The sequence below is a fragment of the Taudactylus pleione genome, unplaced genomic scaffold, assembly GCF_031769625.1.
Source record: "Taudactylus pleione unplaced genomic scaffold, aTauple2 ptg000762l, whole genome shotgun sequence".
In the NCBI taxonomy this organism is placed as follows: Eukaryota; Metazoa; Chordata; class Amphibia; order Anura; family Myobatrachidae; genus Taudactylus; species Taudactylus pleione.
This window is the reverse complement of record NW_028285164.1, coordinates 5,096,786-5,117,500: the sequence shown is the minus strand read 5'-3', so window position 1 is coordinate 5,117,500 and position 20,715 is coordinate 5,096,786. Positions and strand designations below refer to the sequence as shown.

Here is a 20,715-nt window from a genome sequence, read left to right as displayed (position 1 = left end):
GAGATAGATAGATAGAGAGATAGAGATAGAGAGATATAGATAGATAGATAGATATGAGATATAGAAAGATAGATAGATAGATAGATAGATAGATAGATAGATAGAAATGTGATAGATAAAAAGAAATCTGATAGATATGAGATCGATAGCTAGATAGACAGATAGAAATGTGATAGGTATGAGACAGAAAGATAAATATGAGATAGATAGATAGATAGATGGACAGATAGCTAGAAATGTGATAGATAGATAGATATGAGATATATAGATGGATATGAGATAAATAGATAGATAGATAGATAAATAGATAGAAATGTGATAGATAGATATGAGATATAGATAGATAGATATGAGATATGTAGATGGATATGAGATAGATAGATAGATAGATAGATATGTGATAGATAGATAGATAGATAGATAGATAGAAATGTGATAGATAGATATGAGATATAGATAGATAGATATGAGATATATAGATGGATATGGGATAGATAGATAGATTGATATGCGATATAGATAGATATGAGATAGATAGATAGATAGATATGAGATATATAGATGGATATTAGATAGATAGATAGATATGAGATAGATAGATAGAGAGATAGATAGATATGAGATAAATAGATAGATATGAGATAGATAGATAGATAGATAGATATGCGATATAGATAGATATGTGATATATAGATGGATATTAGATAGATAGATAGATAGATAGATGGATAGATATAGATAGATATGAGATAGATAGATTTAGATAGATAGATAGATAGATAGAAATGTGATAGATATGAGATAGATAGATAGATATAGATAGATAGATAGATAGATAGAAAGATAGATATATATGAGATATAGATAGATGATAGATATAGATAGATAGATAGATAGATAGATAGATAGATATGAGATATATAGATGGATATTAGATAGATAGACAGATAGATAGATAGATAGATAGATAGATAGATAGATAGAAATGTGCTAGATATGAGATTGATAGATAGATAGATAGACAGATAGAAATGTGATAGATATGAGAAATATAGATGGATATTAGATAGATAGACAGATAGATAGATAGATAGATAGATAGAAATGTGCTAGATATGAGATAGATAGATAGATAGAGAGATAGAGATAGAGAGATATAGATAGATAGATAGATAGAAATGTGATAGATAGAAATCTGATAGATATGAGATCGATAGATAGACAGATAGAAATGTGATAGGTATGAGATAGATAGATAGATAAATATGAGATTGATAGATAGATAGAAAGATAGATGGACAGATAGCTAGAAATGTGATAGATAGATAGATAGATATGAGATATATAGATGGATATGAGATAGATAGAAATGTGATAGATATGAGATAGATAGATAGATAGATAGATAGAGAGATAGATAGACAGATAGACAGATAGATAGCTAGAAATGTGATAGATAGATAGATATGAGATATAGATAGATAGATATGAGATATATAGATGGATATGAGATAGATAGATATATATGTGATAGATAGATAGATAGATAGATAGAAATCTGATAGATAGATATGAGATATAGATAGATAAATATGAGATATATAGATGGATATGGGATAGATAGATAGATATGCGATATAGATAGATATGAGATAGATAGATAGATAGATAGATAGATAGAGTGATAGATAGATATGAGATATATAGATAGATATGAGATAGATAGATAGATAGAGAGATAGATAGATAAATAGATATGCGATATGGATAGATAGATAGATAGACAGATAGATAGATAGATAGATAGATAGATATGAGATATATAGATGGATATTAGATAGATAGATAGATGGATAGATATAGATAGATATGAGATAGATAGATATAGATAGATAGAAATGTGATAGATATGAGATAGATAGAAAGATAGATAGATAGATATAGATAGATAGATATGAGATATGAGATATAGATAGATAGATAGACAGATAGATATGAGATATGAGATATAGATAGATAGATAGATAGATAGATAGATAGATAGATAGATAGATAGATAGATAGATAGATAGAAATGTGATAGATATGAGATCGAAAGATAGACAGATAGAAATGTGATAGATATGAGATAGATAGATAGAAAGATAGATAGACAGATGGATAGATATGAGACAGATAGATAGAAAGAGAGAGATAGATAGATAGATAGATAGAGAGATAGATAGAAATGTGATAGATAGCTGGAAATGTGATAGATAGATATGAGATATAGATAGATATGAGATATATAGAAGGATATGAGATAGATAGATAGAAAGAGAGAGAGAGAGATAGAGAGATATAGATAGATAGATAGATAGATAGACAGACAGATAGATAGAAATGTGATAGATATGAGATCAATAGATAGATAGACATATAGATAGATATGAGAGAGATAGATAGATAGATAGAAAGATAGATAGATATGAGTTTTAGATAGATGATAGAAATAGATAGATAGATAGATATGAGATATTGAGAGATAGATAGATAGAGATAGATATAGATAGATAGACAGATAGATAGAATTGTGATAGATATGAGATCTATAGATAGACAGATAGAAATGTGATAGATATGAGATCGATAGATAGACAGATAGAAATGTGATAGATATGAGATCGATAGATAGACAGATAGACAGATAGATATGAGATAGATAGATAGAGAGATAGAGATAGAGAGATATAGATAGATAGATAGATATGAGATATAGAAAGATAGATAGATAGATAGAAATGTGATAGATAAAAAGAAATCTGATAGATATGAGATCGATAGCTAGATAGACAGATAGAAATGTGATAGGTATGAGACAGAAAGATAAATATGAGATAGATAGATAGATAGATAGATAGATGGACAGATAGCTAGAAATGTGATAGATAGATAGATATGAGATATATAGATGGATATGAGATAAATAGATAGATAGATAGATAAATAGATAGAAATGTGATAGATAGATATGAGATATAGATAGATAGATATGAGATATGTAGATGGATATGAGATAGATAGATAGATAGATAGATAGATAGATAGATATGTGATAGATAGATAGATAGATAGATAGATAGATAGAAATGTGATAGATAGATATGAGATATAGATAGATAGATATGAGATATATAGATGGATATGGGATAGATAGATAGATTGATATGCGATATAGATAGATATGAGATAGATAGATAGATAGATATGAGATATATAGATGGATATTAGATAGATAGATAGATATGAGATAGATAGATAGAGAGATAGATAGATATGAGATAAATAGATAGATATGAGATAGATAGATAGATAGATAGATATGCGATATAGATAGATATGTGATATATAGATGGATATTAGATAGATAGATAGATAGATGGATAGATATAGATAGATATGAGATAGATAGATTTAGATAGATAGATAGATAGATAGATAGATAGAAATGTGATAGATATGAGATAGATAGATAGATATAGATAGATAGATAGATAGATAGATAGAAAGATAGATATATATGAGATATAGATAGATGATAGATATAGATAGATAGATAGATAGATAGATAGATAGATATGATATATATAGATGGATATTAGATAGATAGACAGATAGATAGATAGATAGATAGATAGATAGATAGATAGATAGAAATGTGCTAGATATGAGATTGATAGATAGATAGATAGATAGATAGATAGACAGATAGAAATGTGATAGATATGAGATATATAGATGGATATTAGATAGATAGACAGATAGATAGATAGATAGATAGATAGATAGATAGATAGAAATGTGCTAGATATGAGATAAATAGATAGATAGATAGATACAGTATGAGATAGATAGATAGATATGAGATATATAGATGGATATTAGATAGATAGATAGATAGATGGATAGATATAGATAGATATGAGATAGATAGATATAGATAGATAGATAGATAGATATGAGGTAGATAGATAGATAGATAGATAGTGAGATAGAGAGATAGATAGATATGAGATATATAGAGATATATAGATAGATATGAGATAGATAGATAGATAGATATATATGCGATATAGATATATATGAGATATATAGATGGATATTAGATTGATAGATAGATGGATAGATATAGATAGATATGAGATAGATAGATTTAGATAGATAGATAGATAGATAGATAGATAGATAGAAATGTGATAGATATGAGATAGATAGATAGATATAGATAGATAGAAAGATAGATATATATGAGATATAGATAGATGATAGATATAGATAGATAGATAGATAGATAGATAGATAGATAGATAGATATGAGATATATAGATGGATATTAGATAGATAGATAGATAGATAGAAATGTGATAGATATGAGATTGATAGATAGATAGAAATGTGATATATATGAGATAAATAGATAGATAGATACAGTATGAGATAGATAGATAGATAGATAGATAGATAGATATGAGATATATAGATGGATATTAGATAGATAGATAGATAGATGGATAGATATAGATAGATATGAGATAGATAGATATAGATAGATAGAAATGTGATAGATATGAGATAGATAGATAGATAGATATAGATAGATAGATAGATAGATAGATATGAGATTTGAGATATAGATAGATAGATAGATAGATAGATAGATAGACAGATAGATAGGAGATATGAGATATAGATAGATAGATAGATAGATAGATAGAAATGTGATAGATATGAGATCGATAGATAGACAGATAGAAATGTGATAGATATGAGATAGATAGATAGACAGATGGATAGATATGAGATAGATAGATAGTTAGAGAGATATATATATATATGTATATATATCACATAAATGTGATAGATAGCTGGAAATGTGATAGATAGATATGAGATATAGATAGATATGAGATATATAGATGGATATGAGATAGATAGATAGAAAGAGAGAGAGAGAGAGAGATAGAGAGATATAGATAGATAGATAGATAGATAGATAGACAGACAGATAGACAGATAGATAGAAATGTGATAGATATGAGATCAATAGATAGATAGACAGAAATGTGATAGATATGAGATAGATAGACATATAGTTAGATATGAGATAGATAGATAGATAGATAGATAGAAAGATAGATAGATATGAGATTTAGATAGATGATATAGATAGATAGATAGATATGAGATATAGAGAGATAGATAGATAGAAATGTGATAGATATGAGATCGATAGATAGACAGATAGAAATGTGATAGATATGAGATCGATGGATAAACAGATAGACAGATAGATATGAGATAGATAGTTAGATAGAAATCTGATAGATATGAGATCGATAGATAGATAGACATATAAAAATGTGATAGGTATGAGATAGATAGATAAATATGAGATAGATAGATAGATAGATAGATAGATGGACAGATAGCTAGAAATGTGATTGATAGATAGATAGAAATGTGATAGATATGAGATAGATAGATAGAGAGATAGATAGACCGATAGACTGATAGATAGCTAGAAATGTGATAGATAGATATGAGATATAGATAGATAGATATGAGATATATAGATGGATATGGGATAGATAGATAGATATGCGATATAGATAGATATGAGATAGATAGATAGATAGATATGAGATATATAGATGGATATTAGATAGATAGATAGAGAGATATGCGATAGATAGATATAGAGATAGAGAGATAGATAGATATGAGATAAATAGATAGATATGAGATAGATAGATAGATAGATATGCGATATGGATAGATAGATAGATAGATAGATAGATAGATAGATAGATAGATAGATAGATAGATAGATAGATAGATGGATAGATATAGATAGATATGAGATAGATAGATTTAGATAGATAGATAGATAGAAATGTGATATATATGAGATAGATAGATAGATATAGATAGATAGATAGATAGATAGATAGATGTGAGATATAGATAGATGATAGATATAGATAGATAGATAAATAGATAGATATGAGATATATAGATGGATATTAGATAGATAGATAGATAGATAGAAATTTGATAGATATGAGATTAATAGATAGATAGATAGATAGAAAGATAGAAATGTGATAGATATGAGATAAATAGATAGATAGATAGATAGATACAGTATGAGATAGATAGATAGATAGATAGATAGATAGATAGATAGTTAGACAGATAGCTAGAAATGTGATAGATAGATATGAGATATAGATATATAGATAGATATGAGATATATAGATGGATATGAGATAGATAGAAATGTGATAGATAGATAGATAGATAGATAGATAGATAGATAGATAGACAGATAGATAGCTAGAAATGTGATAGATAGATAGATAGATAGATAGATATGAGATATAGATAGATTTGAGATATATAGATGATATGAGATAGATAGATAGATATATATGAGATAGATAGATAGATAGATAGATAAATATGAGATATATAGATGGATATTAGATAGATAGATAGATAGATAGATATGAGATATAGATAGATAGATAGATAGATAGATAGATAGATATGAGATAGATAGATAGATAGATAGATATGAGATATATAGATGGATATTAGATAGATAGATAGATAGATATGAGATATAGATAGATAGATAGATAGATAGATAGATAGATAGATAGATAGATAGATAGAAACCCCCAGTGCAAATTCTGCAGTTTTAACTACAGGGCTATGCACTAAACATGGCCACTACCCAGAGGATATCCGAACACCAAATGCCCTGCTATATGGGGAAGATTGTGACTAGGCTTTCCTCTCCAAGTCAGGAAAGGGGCATTCACTTACATGGTGGGTGGTAACAGCACAGTGTGTCCCAGTCACTATCTATGGCGGCAGTATCTGACACAGAAGAGGTACCTCCTGCTGTATAATGCTGCCGTCACATTAGCAGTGTAGAGAGTGAATGAGGTAAATAAACTGAAATCCAGCCCTGATAAAACACCTTACTTCTGAATAAACTACAGGGAGGGGATACAGAAAGGGGAAGAATTTCAGACCTAAAAAATTATCTGTAAAGTGTCAAACTGCTGCCTCGTCCCTCTATACCCCATCCTCAGTGTCCTCCATAGGAGAAAATTGATTTACTACATGTGTTGAATTCCTTACAATGTCACTTACTGTTATAGGACAGTTCATGTGGGTGTAACAGATTCTGGACTCTCTCCAGATCTCTGATGAAGGAGTAGTTGTGTCTCCTCAAGGACAGGTAGAAGACGTCTTTGTCAGCCGGATGCCAGCCCCTTATTATTCCATAGAGGTCTCTCATCTTCTCCTCGGATGTTGCCTTTTTGATAAAATCATCGTACTGTTCCTGTGTCAGAAGTTGTTGCCCCAGTAGATCATCTAGGACTGGATCTATCACAGTTATCCTTCCCATCAGATTTGCCTGGTGCCTGTCCACAAAGTGATCAGCTGAAGAGTCAGGGAAAGTCACAATTAGATACAATACATATCATGTATCCTGTATTTTCCCCTCTCATGTAGCTCTAATCTTCTGCCTAAGAGATCAAACCTGTATTATCTTTTATTTAAGCTTAGGACAGTACATGCTATGATTCAGCTTAGCATTCAGTAAGGAAACACACTAAATGGCAGGTGTAGGAATTCTGTTGGGAAGTGTCCTGGGCCCTGGAGACTTCAGGAGACAATTAGGGTGATTTTGGGATTGGGAACAGTGCGTGTTTAATAGGGGTAACATATTGATGACATTTATATATGCAGCTCTGTTAGTGATGTGTGTATTTTTTTGTAACAGTGTGATTCAATCTGTTATGCTCTTTGTACTGAGCCCTACTGTACATAAATGTATTTTAACGTCTCTTATGTTCTGTATTTCATTGGACAGAGTCGTCTCCTTCTAGTCTATAAGGTTTTGCAGGATGATCAGAGTAAACTGGGATGGAGAGTGCAAGAAACATTACAAAAAGCCCTTAAACACGAAGGAAAGACCTGGAAGCTAAAAGGGGTTTGGTTGGATTCTACATTTGGGCCAAAATATAATAGGCTACAAGTTCTGGGTAGTGGGGATTTAAGGATTAAAGCACCAATTTTATTAACAGGTAAAATCAACATGGCTTTGCCTTTAACAAAATTGCCACTTTAAATCTTGTCACTATATTGCAGATAAAAAAGGAACAACCGCACTAGTTCACGACATTCCCTCCCGCAAAGGTGGTATGGTTGCTAAATTGTCGCAAATGTACATAATTCTGTGGAGGGGTGCTACCCACTATAACAGGTTAACAGATATGGCACAAAAAAGGATAGTGTTTTGGTGCACCGGTCTAGAATTCTATTAAAATATAACTTTTAATATAACTATTACAATTAAATATACACAAACACTGTGAAACATTAGAATCAAATATAAATTCTGTGTCAGTGACTATTCAACTGACAATTACAGGGAGTCTTAGAAGATGTACTTAATGTATATCAGATGCCGATAGGTTAAAAAAACTATTTCTAATCCACAAATTTGTTGAGTGGTTACTTTACCTTGAGGGGCCTATCCAACAGCAGATGTTTTTCTGGACGATGAACGACAAAAGATGTCTATTGAAAATTCCGGTGGCTGTGCTGAAAGATATCTGTCATGTACATGACAGATTTTTGCAAAAGACAAACGATGAACGATATCGCATGACATCATTCAGGGAGTGGATTTTTTTCTCTCCAGTGCTTTGTAGCTGCTGTTAATATCGTTCGTCGTTCGTTGTTTACCGCATAAAGGGCCTGATTCAGACCCACTCGCGAGCGGCTGTCCGCTCGCAAGTGGGTCGATGTTCTGGACTGAGCATGCACACAACGGAGGGAGCTCCGTCGTGCACATGCGCCAGACGCGACGAGCGAAGGAAAGTCCTTCGCTCGTTGTGTCTGATCAAAGGGGGCGTGCTGTCGATGTTGATTGACAGCACGCCCCCTTTGGTGGGCGTGCCGGGGGCGTGCCTCCCTGACGGGGGCGTTCCCATGGGAACGCCTCCGTCAGAAGCCGGCCCACTGACATCACTAGTGATGTCAGTGGGAGTGATTTTGGTTCTGATAGAGCCAAAATCACTCCGGAGCTTGCGGTTGAAAACCTCAACCGCAGGCTCCGGCTCGCAGTTTCGATGGTCGCGATGGTCAAGACCATCGCGGCCATCAAACTGCACGCTCGTATAGCCTGTGGGTGGTGACCCACAGCTATACGAGCGTCCAGGAGGACGCTCCATTTTCATGGAGGGCGGCCCTCATTCAGAGCGTGCGCTCTGCTCAGAGCGTACGGCTCTGAATGAAGGCCATAAACTGCCAGATATTTCTAATATCTTGCAGCAATATGCGATAATTGACCAACATGTTGGAGAGACGAAAGATAAAATTTATCGGCCGCGGGAGTGCGCATCTGTCATCGTTCAGGGCCTATCCATTAGCAGATAAATTGAACAAAAAAATGATATATCATTCAGTCGTTCAATTTATCTGCTAATGGATAGGCCCCTTTAGAATTGTCAGTTGTTTCAAACATTGTAGTCTAGATTTAGACAAAGTTGCAAAAACCAAATCTGTTCTAATAACACCTTCCCTAGGTGATATTTAATGAATGTATCAGTGTAGTGACATCTTCCTGAGATCTAATAATACCTCCCTGGTAGTTATTGACAAAGGCCCTCATTCAGAGCCGTACGCTCTGAGCAGAGCGCACGCTCTGAATGAGGGCCGGCCTCCATAACTATGGAGCGTCCTCCTGGATGCTCGTATAGCTGTGGGTCACCACCCACAGCCTATACGAGCGTGCAGTTTGATGGCCGCGATGGTCTTGACCATCGCGACCATCGAAACTGCGAGCCGGAGCCTGCGGTTGAGGTTTTCAACCGCAAACTCTGGAGTGATTTTGGCTCTATCAGAGCCAAAATCACTCCCACTGACATCACTAGCGATGTCAGTGGGCCGGCTTCTGACGGGAGGCGTTCCCTTAGGAACGCCCCCGTCAGGGAGGCACGCCCCCGGCACGCCCACCAAAGGGGGCGTGCTGTCAATCAACATCGACAGCACGCCCCCTTTGATCAGACACAACGAGCGAAGGAAAGTCCTTCGCTCGTTGTGTCTGGCGCATGCGCACGACGGAGCTCCCTCCGTCGTGCGCATGCTCAGTGCAGAACATCGACCCACTTGCGAGCGGACAGCCGCTCGCGAGTGGGTCTGAATCAGGGCCAAAGTACTATTTCAAATGCACTTTATTTCCGAGTTCTATATTTGGGTTATTGGTTATTAATATTTCACTGTTTTTTGCTTTATTATATCCTGTGCAATAAAGTAAGATTATATAAATTACTTAAGTTTTAGTTTAATGCGGCATTCCGCCAGGCCAACAGGTACAAACACAAAACAGCATCTTATTTATTATAGAAGACAATAATGGTAGATTGTCTCTATTTAGAGGAATACTGCAGCCATATAACTGTTTGAAGTTGACTTGCGGAAGCATTTTTGTTTTGTATTACTGTATGTTCTTTGTCTGTATTATGGAATTCATATAATGTATTATTTTATGTAAATACTTATGAAAAGTTATGTTTTTGACAATTTTTCTCAATAATGAGTGCACCTGAAAGGGAAACTTTCTGCTTTGGAATCACTCCTGTGTGATTCTACACCCAATATATCTGTATATTGACCTTTCCCATGGTGCACCACCAGCCATTAGGAGATTGAATAGGAGATCTATAATTAGACAATAAATAATTAAAAAAGGCTGGGAAGAATTATCATAGACTTATTTATTTTTTCCTGTGCGGATTCAACATACCCCCCCCCCTCTTTGCGATAGCCTTATATACATAGTAATGGAAATATTTAATTTCATTACTGCTGCACTCAACAGTATAGGAAATAAAGTGCATTTGAAATAGTACTTTGTCAGTAACTACATAGGGAGGTATTATTAGATCTCGGGAAGATGCCTCCGCCTCTTGGTGGTGGGATGGTTCTGGGCCCGTGAATACAAATACTACTGTAACTAATGTCATTTTGTCTCAAAACAATTAAAAAAATGTAAATAAATATACCATGACTATATTATTATTATTATTATTATTACACTTTATTTACAGTATATGGTGGAAGGGTACGCTATCTGGTCATTGGCGAAACCAGAGAGAGGTCGAGAGGCAGTGTGTTAGGAGACAAGATTGGAGAAGTAAGTAGTAGTGTAATCTTCGGAGTACAGGAGGAACAGAAACATTCTTAAAAGGAAGAAAAGTACAGTACAGTAGTAAAACACATATGTACTATACTGTACAGTACTTACTTGGCTGGAAAGAGCTGTCAGACCCGGCTGCCCCGTCCTCTTCCTTCAACTCCACCTCCTCCTCCTTATGGCGGTGGAGCCGTTCTGGGCCTGTGAAAACAAAAAAATATATAATTTTGTCCCAAAACAATTTTAAACATGTAAATAAATAAACCATGGTTGTACTATTATTATTACACTTTTATTACAGTATAAGGTGCCATAAGTCATCCACAGAACCGTTCATATGGCAATAGTAAGTAGAAAAGTACAGGATAAACAGAAAACTACTGTACACTACTTTACAATAACCAAAACATAAAGAGCACAAGTAAAAATTAGCACCACAATTGTCATTACACAATACAGCTACTGTAGGAAGCACGGTGAGAGGTAATAATCAGAGAAGGACAGGACCTAGAGAGGGACCCAACAATGGTGGCCGTGCATGTGCAGTCACCGACTCTGCGCATGTGCAGCAGCCCGGCACTGGCTGGCAGCATTATTGGCACATCACAGAGACGGGCTCCTTTTGGAGTCCCTGCATACGCTGGGTGATACATCTTGGTGCTATGATCGCATCTTGCAATGCAGTCATGGGCAGTAATACCATGCCCATGGGCAGCTTTGCAAATGTGATTATAAATAAATAGGACCCTATGTGACATAGAGTAGTAGCCCTTAGGGATGACCATCGGTAGGTTACCCATCAATGGCGAACATTGATGGTACAATTGGTGGTTAATATTGATGATATGAAACCATCAGCTTTGAACCATCAATGATTTTATCAACCAATGGTCATCCCTGTTTTAGTGCTGGACATGCAGCGGGCTTATCAGGAAGTGGGTATGGGCGTGAACCATTGGTTTACCAACATCGATCCCAAAATCAACCATCGGTGGTTATCCATTGATGTATGTTAATCATCGATGGTCAATGGCCATACCTAGTGACCCTTATTCACATCATGTCACACAGTAGTGACCCTTATTCATGTAACTCTACAGTCCTTTATGTCACATTATGGTGGTTCCCGATTGGCTCTACTTAACTACTTTAACTGGACAGTAATACTGTACTTACTACACACAAGGCTCAATCTTTGTAGCCGCTGGACATCTCTTCTTACAAGATTGCCCGACGCTTCTCAATATTATTAATGAGCAGCTGATCCCACCAATGCACAAGAATTTGTAGCTCCCTCCCTTAATAAGGCCACTGCCTCACAGCCATTTTGTATACTAAATAAACAGAGTAGGTCGTAGGGTGCAGGACGTGCAGTAGGACACATGATGCTGAGTATTAACACACCAGAGCGTACTGTATATATGCACAGGTCATGTTTTTTTTTTTAATTGAGTATTTTTTATTAATTTTCAATACCAAACATAACATAATACACCTATTATATATATATATATATATATATATAAATATATAAATATACAAAGAATAAATAAATAAAAAACAAAACTCGAACATCAAGGTAATACAATTAAGCAGAATATAGAACAGCACAAGACTACAGAGATTTGGTAACATCGCAAGACATCACTGCCATGTTTTACTTAGTGTCAGTGTGTGTGTGAATTTGAGTGTATTAATGCTGCAAGGTACTGTAGTCAATGTGTAATCTCTTTCTGTCCTGTAACTTGTAGTTAAGTGATGGTTTCATACTTTTAACAGTGTCCAAACCTCACTACTAATTTCTAAGGCATGTCATGGTTATGTGAGCATCGCATGGCACTGCAGAATTTGACACAAGTTTGCTGCAGAAGATGCACAGTCAGTTTGTAATCCAAAGACAACTTCTTCTGGGCTGAGAATTGGGGTTCAGTGATGATTTCATACAGCACCCTTCAAACCCCACTGCTAATTTCTAAGGCATACCATCACTGTGCAAATGCCGCATGTCCCTGTCTACAGTGCAGCAGTGATCGTAGACAGAAACTTGTGCATTTATAATCCTGGACAAATCCATTAACATGTGGCAATACCAATCTGGTCCTTTGTGATATGGTGAATTACATGTAATGGTTACGCATTGTCAAGAACCTGGGTTTCATTTGTTGGTGTATGTGGTGCTTAAACTGTAGAGTAAATAGGGAAGTCCTTTAGTAAAATAACTGCACTGGAACTGGCAGATGATTGGAAGGGTACTGGTATTGGAGCCAGGACGTGACCAGTCTTGGACTTGTATAGGAGCCGGACTGGAATAGGTAGATGACTGGACTTGGACTGGTATAGGAGCCAGACTGGAATAGGTAGATGACTGGACTTGGACTGGTATAAGAGCTGGACTGGAATTGGGTGATGACTGGACTGCAACAGATACTAAAGCCAGACTGGGTCTATTATTGGAGCTGGACTGGAATAGGGAGATGACTGGACAAGGACTGGTATACTGGATGCTGGGCTGGGACCTGCTATGCTTGTATGCCAGGTTGGGATATCTAGCCTCAGATGTTAGGCTGGGACCAGCTAGGTACAGATGCTGGGTGGGGACTGGCTAGGTACAGATGCGGGGCTGGGACCTGCAATGTCTCTGACTGGGCTGGGACCAGTAATGCCTCTGACCAGGCTGGGACTGGTAAAGCATCTGACCGGGCTGGGACTGGTGATGTATAACACTGGAGCTAGGTTTAGTTGTGCTGCTGGGCAGATTAGAGCAGATGACTAAAAAGACCAAACAGAAACAGGTGTTGCTGGAAACAGTAGTACTGCAGTGCAGGCCACAGCTGGAAGCAGGATTAATCAGACTGGGAGTCTTCTGCAGATTTAGAAAGCAGCAGGCCGAGTTATTAGCTAGCTCCTCAGGTTCACAGCAGAATTAGTGGGCACACTGAAGCTGTATAAAGCTGACACAAGAGCAGATTTGTGGAATGTACTCCTAGCTAGTTGTTACACAGGGGTAACTAGGGATAACTGCAGCCTGGAGATATATAGGTAACAGCAGAGCTAACACCTAGGTACTAAGGACCTCATTCAGAGGCGGTCGTTAGTTGCAAGCGGTCGCACTGAATCAGGGCGGCCACTTGCATCCTGAACGACCGCCTTCTTGTCAATCGCTAAGCTGTGGGTTAACATCCACAGCTCTAGCGACCGACATGGGTGATGGTCGCGATAGTCAAGACCATCGCGACCATCGGGGCTTACGACCAGACCCTAAGGTTGGGTCTGGGCACTCGTAAGCCCCAGGGAGCTTCCTGCTCTGATCGAGCAGGAAGCTCCCCACTGACATCAGCAATGATGTCAGTGGGGCCTCCCCCAAATTGCAAGCATTCTGGCGGAAATGCCTCCGTTTGGGCAGGCACGCTCCCTGCCTGCCTCCCAAATGGGGTGAGTTGTCACCATCGACAGCTCTCCCCGTCTGCTGCGAGACCCCTAGCGATGGAGCGTCCATCGCTAGCTGGGTCTCACGCATGCGCACGATGGAGCCGGCTCCATCGTGCGCATGCCCAATGGGGCAACATCGAGTCGGTTGCAAGCGCTCAGCACTTGCGACCGACTCTGAATGACCCCCTAAATCTCAAGGATCACCGGAACCAGGAAGTCAGCAATATGACTTGTTGATCTGGCAATGTGCTGGTGAGGGTTTAAGTAGTCTGTCCTGGGTGTTTATAGGATGCAGTAATCCTGTGAAGATTTGCAAGAACCAGGTGTAGGAATGGTCACATGTCTAGAGTCAAGAAGGCTGAGCCCATATTGAACTGGACCTTGTCACATAGCCTAGCTGGAACCAGAGACAATGCAGGAATTACATGCAAAGGGTGCTGCTATAGACATGGCATGCACAAAGGACCACAAGACATGCCAGAACATGAGAAGGGTAAGCCAATTTAGAGAGTGGAACATGACAGCACCCCCCTTTATACTGTAGGTGGGCACTGAACACCTAATTTGATGCAAAGATAGTCTCAAATATACCTTTAGAACCTTGATCAGACAAAAAAAATGTCCAGAAACTTATCCCAGAAGGAAGATGAGGCATAGTTAAAATTAAGATCTTCAGCGGTTCATATTTTTTCTCTCGAGAACCTATTGCTTCTACCAGAGGAGGTGGAGTTTTCTATAGGGAAATAACATTTTCAGAGAACGTAGGACCTCCAAGAAGTGGAGAATCATCAGCTTCAGAGTCATATTTGGAATTGTAATCCAAGTCCAACATTAGGATTGAAACTTTATTTTTAAAGAGCAGAACCAAGGGGTTGAGTGTCAGATGGACAGACTGGGTGGATGAAATCTGAGAACCAGGACTTTCAGGAAAACCATTGTAAGGATAAGACAGGGAATTATATCTGACTCATGTCTGATGTTGGCAATTTCTTGTTTTTGATTACTTAAAAGTGTTTAATATATTGATCCAGCAAAGTCTGATCTTGCAGAGACAAAGGAATGGAGGACAGAGCAATCAACAGTTTGTTAGCAGTTAGGGTAAAATACTTGGATGATCCCAAATGGGCTGTTCTTGGACTAAATCTTCACATTAGGCTGAAAAGTTGTTAAGTACTGAATCCTTAGACTCATTGAGAGGATTAGCCCATCCCAACGCTGTTCCTCTGAAAGCTGAGACTAAGGGCCTGATTCAGACCCAGACCCTATTTGCGTCCACTCGCTCTCAAAAAGGGGCCATCTATGCAAATCATGCACTCGCTCTTTGCGGTTTAAGGATGCCTCTATGTCTAAACGAGCGATGGATTATTGCACTCGCAAGTGTTTAAAGATGCCCCTTTGCCGCTTGTAACACACGTCATCTATGGCAGCTGTCGGATTAATTGGGAACATCAAGAGCCGTCGGAGCTGCTTGCAGCGCTTGTGGTAGCCTTTTCCCACTGCAACATTGCGAGCAGTTCAGGCTAAAATACAATCCAGTCACATGTGTAATGACACTACTTTGCTAATTATGCACACTCATTAAACTCCGTTCTGAGGTCGGGCATGCCTGCGTTCACACATCCACTCCCCCGTTCACAAGCACCTTCCCCTGTTACCACCCACAAACGGCACTATCTGTCACTCAAAATAGTGGCCCGACTGCGGGCTACGGGTGAGCACTTTCCCATCACACTGACTGGTTCGCTCACGTGCATTGCGAAGTATACGCATGCGCAGATTGAGAAAAATCGCTCAATGCGAGCGAGCGCAGCATAGCGAACGGGTCTGAATTAGGCCCTAAGTATTTTACTGCCAAAGTTGCAGTGACAGGAATCTGAGATCCAGTCTGAAATGCATGTACAGTAACATTGGAACACCAAGGTGCAGAATTGAGCAAGATCTCAGTTGCAGTAGATGGAAATCTGGGCATCAGCTGAAGATGGAATTGACTTAGGGCCAGATGTTCTTGAACTGGAGGTAAAAGAATTGGATTGGGAACAAAAAAATACTTGAACTAGCTTGAACTGGAGGAGATAGAACTGGTTTGGGACCGGAATTACTTGAACCAGCTTGAACTGGAGGATCAGATGGCCCATCTTGATCCTAGACTGTGCTGGAAATCTTGAGTGACCAGGCATAATTTAAAGACAGAATCAATAAAGCAGTAATCAGACTGGCAACCAACAGAGTAGCACTCTCAGAAACTGTTGATTATGCCACTAGAGATCCCTTCTAGGGTTTTGGCACTAGAGACCACTCCTGGGGTTTTGTCACTAGTGACCCCTTCTGGGGTTTTGACAGTAAAGACCCCTCCCAGGGTTTTGGCACTAGTGACCCCTCCTTGTTTTTTGTCACTAGTGACCCTCCTGGGGTTTTGACATTGGAGACTCCTCAAGGGGCTGAGGCTCTGAAAACTCAAGCTGGGGCTGAGGCAATGGAGACCTCTCCTGGGATAGAGGTACTGAAACCCCAGGGGGAGCTGAGAGACAGAAGACCCTTCCTGGGGTTGGCAACTCAGACACCCCTCCTGGGGTGGGCAAGTCTGATACTGCTCTTGCTTTAAGAGGTTTGGAAGACTCTTTTTGGGTAACTTTCCCATTACCCTTAACAGAAACAGTGGAACTAAACAAGATACTTGAGATTGTTTGTAAACATGAATGCCTTGATATTAAAACCTGTCACCATTTCTAGACTACTAGAGGAGGCAGTTCTGAATGAAGTGATTGGAACTCCCACTATAAAAGGTAGAGATAAAAATATTTTTGATGTTGGCATTTAGCTTCAGAGAGCTTTGGTAATGGGAAGTCCAATATCTTACCTTTCTCAGAGCAGGAGAAGCGACCTTAGCTCTTAAGGGCCACATTATCTCCAAACTGGAAGGTTCCCTGGCTATCGTATATTGGATAAAAGAAGTGTCAGTCTCAGGAAAACTTCCAAGGAATTCAGGCAACATCTGTGTAATACTGGTCAAATGGTTTTGTAACTGTTCTTGGACTTGCACTTGGAGACTATAGGAATAATAGGAATTATTGAGCTGCAGTTTGTCAGAAACTTCGGAAACTAGAAAAATGTCCCCATCCGAATTTGAGTTAACCTTAAATTCTTTTGAAGACAATGGACATATATAGGGATTAGCAGAATCAGAAAAATAATGTGGAGACAGAGAGCCCAAAGATGAATAACCTATCAATTGTTGAAGATAGTCCAGACCAGTTGATAGTCCTTGGAGTGTTTGCATCAGTATCACTTCCACCATCTCATGATTCTTCAGCCTTTTCAACAGTCCCTGTATCAGATCCACTGCTTGGGTTGACCATCTGTGCCCATGTTATGCCATGTTATGCCAAATCAAACTGGTTCAGGAATGTGGGTTTTGTTTGTGTGTGGCCACAGGGGCTGGAACCACTGGTCAGTATTGATGGAGCTGACATTGAGGGCTTGGGTGCCCTCAGGCATTGATGACTGTGTAAATAGGGAAGTACTTTTTTAAAATGACCACAATGGAACTGGAAGATGACCAGACTGGGACCTGTATTGGAGCCAGACTGGAACCACGAGGTGGCCGGACTGGGACTGGTATAGAAGCTGGACTGGAGTCAGGAGATGACTAGAATAGGATTGGTACTGTATCTGGACTGGAATCAAGAGATGACCAGACTGGAACCAGTATTGCAGCCAGATTAGAATCGGGAGATGACTGGACTGGAACTCTTGTACAGGATGCAGGGCTTGGACCAGCTAGGCTCGGATGCCAGGCTGGGGCTGGCTAGGCTCAGATGCCATGCTGGGGCTGGCTAGGCTCAGATGTCAGGCCACAATAAATTACCAAAGAACATCCTTGTCATAGTCTTCTATTCCCAAGTACACCACATACTATTTACTGTACCACATAGACCACACCTCCTTTTACCTAGGAAAGTATGACTCAGTGAGAGTTATCCATGGTGATTTATTATTCAGTGTGAGATATACCTGGGATTGTATCATTTAGGGTGAGAAATCCCTGGGGATGAATAATTTAGTGTGAGGAATCTCTGTAGATGTATGACACAGAGTAAGGAATTCCTGGAAATGTATAATTCATATCTGAGAAATCCCTGGAAATGTACACCTAGGACTGTGGAATTTTGAGGTTATATAATTATATCTTAACGTAAGACATCTCTATATTATTTAGGGTGACAAATATCTACTAGCTGTGTAATTCAGGCTCAGACCTGTAGGTATGTTGAGAAGACTCATAGTTAAGGGTGAGAAGTCTGTTGCTGTATTATACAATTAATGAACTATCTTGAACTATCTTGATCAATCTGTGAAAGGACCATACAGCTCATATGTGGTCAGGTCACAGGTGTCTGGCTTCACCTTAATGGTAGGAAACAACCTCAGCTGATTAACTAAGTACTGCACCAGGTGTCACCAGCTGTAGTGACACCACTGTATTCAGAGCCAGCCCTAGCCAAATTAGTGCCCTAGGCAAGATTTTGGGTGGTGCCCCCCATAGGATCCTGAAAAAGTGGGTGGTCTCACAGAAGGGGCGTGGTCTCACTGTGCTGTGGCCCCTTCCCCATTGCGCTGTGCTCCCGGCACCCAGCACAGATCACAGGACAGCACACATCACCCAGCACAGCACCCTTCTACCAGCACAGATCACAGCACAGTACCCCTCACTCAGCACCCGTCCCAGCACAGCACCCCTCACCCAGTAAAGCACCCCTCTCCCAGCACAGTACCCATCACCCCTCTCCCAGCACAGCACCCACGCTAACCACTATCCATCATCCAAGTGCCTCATCCCTGCAAACCGCTGCTGCCCGTTCACTGTTTGCTGCTGCCAGGTCAGATCGGAGCTGTCAGCTGAGCTCCAATCATGGACGCTGCACAGTGACAGTAGCAACTGCCAGAATCTCTGCCCAGCCAACAAATGGTGCCCCGGCCGTGCATGCCCCAAACCGCTGCCGGCCCAAGATGGGCTTGGGTGCCCTCAGGCAATCCAAATGCCCTAGGCATTTGCTTAGTTTGTCTATGCCTAGGGCCGGCCCTGACTGTATTATTAGAGCTACTGTAATGTATATTACAATATGATGACATAACACTTACTGGAGTAAGGGTGTCTAGATCTCGCAGTCATATCCTCTACCTCCATTTTCACGATGACTGAGGAATTATAAATCTTTAAAGTCTTATAGAATGTGTCCTTGTCAGCATCTCCCCAGTGTCTGACAATGTCACAGAGGTCTCTCATCCTCTCCTCATATGTTTTCTTTTTATTTAAATCATCATATTCATCCTTTGTTAGAAGCCGCTTTTCCAGCAGATCATCCAGAACTGGATCTACCAGGATTATCCTCCTTATAATATCTGATCGGTGTCTGTCCACAAAGTGATCTCCAGGTGCTGCAACAAGAGAATTGTAATTACAATGATGTTTTTAGAGTTTGGACAAATTTATCATGCCTTGGAAATAGAAGAATTGGAGAGAGATAAAGTTCTAATTAATAAGCTTCTAATTATCGTTTTACAGGCTGTGATTGAAAAATGACAATTAGGATCTGAGTGTTTGGTACTTTATCTCTCTCAAAGCTTTGATAAATCTTCCCTTAACTCACTCCTCTCACTGACTCATCTACTATAATCCCTAATACCTGTATATCATTCCTCCTGGAATTATTATTTCTTATCCTTTCTCCATCTAGGGACCATGTACAAACTTAAATGCTTCCCTTTGTCTGTTGGAGCCCTCACTTGTGTGTCTAGCTCATTACAATGCACCCACTTCCCAGTCTCTGAATACCCCTGTATAACCAATCTTCACCTACATGTGTAGCCGGTGTGTATACATGAAAATACTGTATATAAGGTGGAAATGGTAAAAATTAGATTTTGAAACCCAACCTGCTTCCACTGTAAGACAATCCCTTTTATTAATTTCACTATTAAATTTTCATCCTAAAATACTCCTCGGTAATTCCTAATTCATGGTATAA

At 38.6% G+C, this 20,715-nt stretch overlaps 1 protein-coding gene across 1 annotated transcript in view; it reads right to left on the bottom strand.

Moving 5' to 3' along the window:
* Positions 1-20,715, bottom strand: part of LOC148476936 (uncharacterized) — a 346,314-nt gene that overhangs the window by 214,103 nt on the left and 111,496 nt on the right. The window contains exons 10-12 of the mRNA XM_088457528.1: positions 19,829-20,125; positions 11,372-11,461; positions 7,204-7,497 (exon numbers count right to left, since the gene is read on the bottom strand). Of these exons, the coding sequence (XP_088313654.1) occupies positions 7,204-7,497; positions 11,372-11,461; positions 19,829-20,125 (681 nt within the window). The remainder of the gene's footprint in view (positions 1-7,203; positions 7,498-11,371; positions 11,462-19,828; positions 20,126-20,715) is intronic.